General features: G+C 35.9%; 1 protein-coding gene across 1 annotated transcript; it reads right to left on the bottom strand.

The window, feature by feature from the left end:
* Window positions 1-753: 753 nt before the first annotated feature.
* Window positions 754-6,694, bottom strand: LOC137407056 (uncharacterized). Its single transcript, XM_068093662.1, has 7 exons — window positions 5,150-6,694; window positions 4,757-5,023; window positions 4,542-4,582; window positions 4,253-4,439; window positions 3,954-4,119; window positions 3,654-3,842; window positions 754-1,247 (listed from the first exon to the last, which is right to left on the bottom strand). The coding sequence occupies exons 1-7, from the start codon at window positions 5,159-5,161 to the stop codon at window positions 1,051-1,053; spliced, it is 1,059 nt and encodes a 352-aa protein (XP_067949763.1). The 5' UTR covers window positions 5,162-6,694; the 3' UTR covers window positions 754-1,050.

Raw genomic sequence — 6,694 nt, 5'->3', positions numbered from 1 at the left:
TTAACACTCAATTTGAATTTAAAACATCTCCCTCTAGTGTTTTCCATCTGAAGTTTTAGTAACATGGTATCAACACAAAACACTTACTTGTGTGTATGCAAGCTTTGTTTGCTCCTTTTCAGTCTGGTTAAAGCGCTGGCAACCGACTGATGAGCCTGAGCACAAGTTGGTTTTTTTATTAAAAGTAACAGATGTTTTTCTAGACTTGTGTGTGTCAGATCAGGACCTATTTCTTTGGCCGCAAGCCGATTATTTCTGACGTAGGTACCAGTTCTGATCGGACACAAGTTGGCTCTAAAATCGGATTTATGCGGCAAATTTAAGCAACTCTGATCCGCTCAAATCTTGAGAAATTCTGTTTTCAGCGATTTCTAAATCAGTTTAGGAGGTCATTTGTACCTGCTAAAATCATTTAGCAATCTACTTTTCTGACCACAAGAAGAGCTTGCCCACTGGTCACATAGATACCATATCTATGTGTCTAAATAGCATTAATGTCATTTTTCATACTGTTTAGTGAGTGCATATCCATATTGTACAAGGCTATGTATATGTGTCTCATGCATTGTTAGTTAACCTAACAATGATGATTATATATTGATAGGTATCTATGTCTCTATGAGCTATGTAGATTACTGTCAATATGCTTAACAGTGACCCACAGACCCAGAGAGCTTATATCTTCCTTATTTTTGAAGCACCATGCCCGATGCTTAAGCTAGATGGCAGAATGACAGGCATATACATGTGTATTTATATATATACATTGTTTTCTTTCGATACAAGATCGAGATACAATCCAACACCAGCAACATAAACTTTAAGCAGGTCCTTAAAACCATTTGAAAATTAAAATTGAACAATTAATCTTATAACTTAATATTATAATAATCCAATAAAATCTTATAAAATAGAATAATTAATGTTATAATTAAATCTTATAAGAATCATTAGGAGCATAGCAGTAACATATCGCACACCATCAGAAACTATAAACTTTGATCTTGTAAAAACGAATAATTAATCTTATAAATGAATTATATAATAATGTTATAAAATTTTACAAAATCGAATAATTAATGTTATAATAAAATCTTCTATAAGACTCTTTAGGAACAAAACAGTAACATTATTCTTTCTTGGCTCTCTTGGCTGGCCTCTTTTCTTGATTGATGTTTTATCTTTGGCAACGCTACACTCTGTTGTAGGTCGTGCAGTTATTTTGTGTGATTGTGCCGGAGGAACTGCTGCAAACATTAATAAATCGTTATAAAGACACCTTTAAACTATTACCAATCTACTATTAAAAATGTGGTTGCGTAACAAAATTCGATTTAATGAAATTAAGACCCATAAAAGGCTAAAACATCAGCTACAATTTGATGCCATTTTTGTCTTTGTAGACCAACCCTGTCCAGAGATATATGCGTTTGAATGAGGCCCTCTTTTAAAAAGCTCACGTTCCCGCGGGTGCTTCTTTCGTGACGTCACAAGCAATACATCTGAAAAGAAACCACGAGCAATAAATATGAAGTTGCTTCCTTAGCCAATCATCAGCGCGAAATTTTTATATAGGCCGTAATAAATGTTATCACTCGTAAAACGCGTTGTCTGTGATCTCAAATTTAGGGATTTTACTCTATTATTAAATCGCATGGACATCGATATTTACTAAATTAATTAACATTGTTACTTTAATGAATTACTCGATCGACACGTTTTATTGGCGAACAACATAATTGTAAAAATTGCTGTAAAGTTACTGCGAAGGTGTATCCGAGTTTTCTTGGCATCAGATAGTTAAAGTTCTATGGAGGAAGATCGGAGAATGGAGGTAAATTTATCTTTTACTTTGAGTCTCCTATAGAGTTTCCTGTTGAGTTTACATTCAGATTATATTTCCCTGTTTGAGGCTAAAATGTAATTTCCTGCGCGTGCGAGATACGTATGTACAGTGAGTTCTTGACGGCTTCTTTTTAATCTTTAGCATCTAGCTATACAATGGCTTAGATTGATGAATATACTAAAGGTGATATTTTAGTACTCATTAATACATGTACTAATTAATAAAATTATAACTTTTTGCTATCACTAATCATCGTTTTATATTTTTTTATCGGTTCACCTAGCTACATTTGCTTCAAATTTTCTGTGGCAGTTTTACCTAGTAAATTAGATTTATGATTTGACATTAGATGCTCACTTTTCACTTGTAGAAAGTGAAGAAAATCGATTGATCAATGCAAATCTTTAACTTCCAGAACCAAAGCTTCGAATCATTGGCTTGGTGTACTTGTGCCTTTGTTAAACATTTATTCGTTTTTAAAATTACACTCGCAATCTATCAAACTCCCAATTTGAAAGCTTTTAGTAGATACGCTTTAGAATGACATATCTATGAATGACATATATTTATTGCATTTGTTTTACTGATTACAGGATGTTTATGTCGTCCCACCAGCCGAAGCAGCTTTGTCAGTGTGGAAACTGCCATAAAGGGGAAAGAGAGACTTGAATGTGTGCTGCATAAACCATGATGTTTTGTTTGAGTTTGTTGCAGTAGATGAATTTGTCTTATTGTATCAGCTAAAACTATGTGACTGGCCACGACTTAATGAATATTTTTAATAAAAGCTTTATGCCGAGATGAAAATCTTTTTGCTTGTAAAAATTATATAATAAAATTATATTGTTGAAGATAATGCAAAACATGATTTGCAGAATATTGTAGTGAATTGGATACGGTATATGGATTTCCGCAGAACTGGAGAATGTGAGATCAAATCCAGTTTGCAGCAGACTTCTCATCCTTAAAACTCTATCCCTATGTATAATCTTTTGAAAGACACAGCTTGCTTATTTTACTTAAGGTAGTAAAAAACTAGTTTACGGTGTGGGCAATGATATACAGCCCCGCCCCAAGGATAGGCGACGGACATAATGTGGGTGGGGCTTTTGGGAGGCTGTATATCGTTAGTATGGGTAGCGGCGGAACCGTGCTGATACAAAGACCTTATTCTACATAGTTTGCTTAACAGAATTACCGTAGACCGTTAGAATTGGTAGTCGGTACTCAAATGTTTACACAGCATTTGGAGAAAGTGAGTAAGACAAATTTTGAATTTTTGTCATTTGAGGCCTTTGAAACATTCATAATAGTGTATCTGTAGCGCGGTTTAAAATTTTATTCTAACCAACATGAGCAAATACAAAATAAAATATATGCCAATAGAGCCGCGTAGGACTAGACTTTTATCGCAAATAGCCGATGTGAATACGAGATATATTGACAGATAAATCACGCGTGACATCATTTTGGGCAAGTCTGGGCATGTTTTTTTGGCCTGAGCGTTTTCACCGCGATCAGATTTTTTCGATTTTAATCTTCAAATATCTTGGCAATGAGATCACCTAACACAACAAACAACATATCAACTGATAGAAAAAAATGCTTTCTTTTAAAATCAACTCAAATTTGACGCAACCACATCTTTAAGGTAGATATTAACTTATTATTACAAGTAAATTTTACTTGGCAACATCTCTGCTTTATTTTCAACATAGATTAGCGAGTTTGGGGGTAGAGCAGACGATTTAGGGGTGGGTAGAGCGACTCGTGGCTTAGCGCCAATCACCACCAAAACACTACTTACGTGGGCAAACAATATCTCGGTGTTCTTCCTTGCAAAATTCTCTAATCTCTTTATACAGGTATTGTTTTCGCTCTCTGGTCATCCCAAGAGGGGTAAGCTTTTCAGGCATCTCATCATTGAGTGGGCTATACTGAATCAAACTCGTGGCACTTTCGTATGAGTTGCAGAATTGTCTCACCATGACACTTCCTGCGCAAACAAACGTTAAACTTGTGACTCTACAGCAAAGTTTCTGTTATCAAAACAACATTAAAACAAATTAATTGAAACACCTGCAAATAATTTCAGATCAAACTATACCTGGAGTTTCATTGGTGAAAGTGAACTGGTGGGCTGATTTGATTCCTTTAATTTTGGAGAAGTAGCGGCACAGGAAGGTAGACCAGTCATATGTCGGAACTAACACTTCACCATCTTGCGAACCCACAAGTACTGCTTTATTTAGAATTGACGAACGCTCCATGCACTGCAACCAGTAGAAATTACCAAAATTCATAAACCGAGATAGCTAATCAAACCAATCATTTTAAGCACAAAAACAACATTAATCGAAAAATCAATTTAATTGAATGTACAAAATATTTGTTGATAAAAATAACCTCTTTAACTTCATGTAGTGATGAAACAAACTCTCGTCGATATCGTCTTTTAAACAAGCCAAAGAACAAGTCGGGAACAAATTTAGTATGACCCGCGATCATGAAGTTGAGTTCAACATTGGCATTTAAGCCTCTGGCAACTCTCCATGCCAGGTACATCAGCATGAAGTTGTTCTTGTCCTGGCCACTACAATAAATCAGTGAACATAAACACTACAAATACATGTACATACAAATAGATCCCAATAATTGTACTAGAAAAAACATTTTGATAACACATTTGCATAACCTTGCAAAAGGTTGGTGGACTACAGCAACCTTGAATAGTACCTGCTAAGGTAGCAACAATGATATTTTTATGAGGTAAAAAACAGATGTCAAAAACTTTTGAAATAATATGTATTATTCTCACTCCTCTCCAACTCAAATAGAGCCACAACCTAGATGTAAGTAAGACAGCATAGAAGTAGATAAAAGAAACACTGGTACATGTGATAAACTCACTGGAAACGCATTGTCGTTATCAACTGATGCACAGTTATCCGCATGTAATACTAGTGGGTTATGAGACGTCTGAGACTGGTTCGCCTCCAAGTAGTGATGTATGTAAGAAATAATGGTGTTGCACCCTTTACCAACATGTACAGCCTCATCTATTAAATAATTCGTTTGACGACGGAAGGCTTCATCAGTAATGCCAAACACTGCACACTTTCTTGGAGTTTTGAAATACACTGGTCCGGGCTGTAGTGGATTTGAAGGATAGTGTACCTAAAATAATATGCCAACAATTTAATTAAAACTAGAAATTTGAGCGATATATTATGTTTTAAGTGATAAAGCGTGGAAAACACAGTCGCATACAGATGGTTGACATTTTCATTGAATGTTCCATACCTGTTGAGCCATATCAAATGAAATGTGGAGGCAAAATCCAGCTTTAGCTTTCTCTATGGACCCCTTGTGGTAGAGGTGAGCTTCGGATGCTGCCAACAAATGTGCTTCCTGCAGTTTCAGCACAGCCTCCTTCTCCTCATCACTCTTTAGCTACTGCAAATGGTCAACACAAAATAAACCTAGTGCAAAATTTCAATCTTTTCAATTACATGTACTAAATCACAATCTTGTTACTCAGTCCAAGAACGAGTGTTAAGTAAGATAATAGTTGCACATCAAGAACAAGTTAGATGTAAAAAGGCTTGTGTAAATCTACAGAAAATAATTTAAAAAAGTTGAATAGATCTGCAAATGTAACTAAACTTACTGGTAAATTATGGTGTTATTACTTTGAAATGTCCAGCACAAGTCAGACATTGGCTGACAGCAATGCACCCCTGGAAAAAGAAGCTTCCAAAGTCATTTAAAGTCGCTCACGCTGATGGGAGGTGAAAGGCCGCCACAAACTGCTACTGCTTCGGAGTATTTTTCATAAACAAACTTCTTAGAGATATGGGAGGGTAGAACTTCAGTAGCCTTTCTGGAAATCCCTCTAAGTCGGCCAGGCAACACCAGGCTGTGCTGCTCCAGAATGTTGATTATGTAAATCTGAAATGCTTTTGATTGTGCATATGTTATGCATCTAGTGTTTCCACGGTTTAGTTTTCTTGGCACTACTGACTTGGCATTCTTGTAGTGAGCCACGAGCACTTCTAGCTTGGTGACACCAATGGTATGCAAGTAGGCGAAGAGAAATTAACATATGGGTAGTCCTAAATGTCGATAATCAGTTCTTGATTTCTCCCGAGGGTTGTTTGTCGACTTTTTTGTAAAAACAGTCACAGTACTAGAATGAAATTCAGTTTCAATTTTTGAGAGTAAAAGAATATCCAGTTCAACATTAGATAACTCTGTACATGCATATCTGCACTCAGTCACTTGTTCATTCGAAAATTGAAGAATACAACGAGACTGACCTGGACCTAGCTTACAATTACATTTACATAAACTTGAGTGCTTCGGTAAGCTTTCCTCTCCTCGATTCTGAAGCTCATCTGCATGCAAAAATTCCCAAACACACTTTCAACTCGAACGGCTTCTTACTCTTTTAAACGACGTAATACCTCTTCATCATCTTCGTTATTTTCAAATACAGTAGCTTCAGATCGTTCAGCATCATCCATTTCTTCATTGTCACTGCTTTCGGCATCAGTTGGAATACTAAAATACTCATTGAAAGTGTCCAAAATGTCTGAGTTGTCTTTGAAATCGGCAAAAAAAATCAGCTGCTTTTACTGGACGCCATTTTTCCGTACTTCCTGATTACATAGCAACGGTTTTAAATGATGTTTTACGAAGGTTAGAGACTGATATTGGCTAAACTGATTTCAGATTTAAAAAGAGCACTAATAGATTGGTCTGGATGCACGTGTTTCAAAAATCATTACAAATATTATAAATTCAGTTAGTGCCACTTCAAACTCGGATAACTCTACTTAGTGATTT

This window comes from Watersipora subatra, chromosome 10 (assembly GCF_963576615.1).
Source record: "Watersipora subatra chromosome 10, tzWatSuba1.1, whole genome shotgun sequence".
Taxonomy (NCBI): Eukaryota; Metazoa; Bryozoa; class Gymnolaemata; order Cheilostomatida; family Watersiporidae; genus Watersipora; species Watersipora subatra.
The sequence above is the reverse complement of the archived record's forward strand: the minus strand, read 5'-3'. Positions and strand labels throughout refer to the sequence as shown.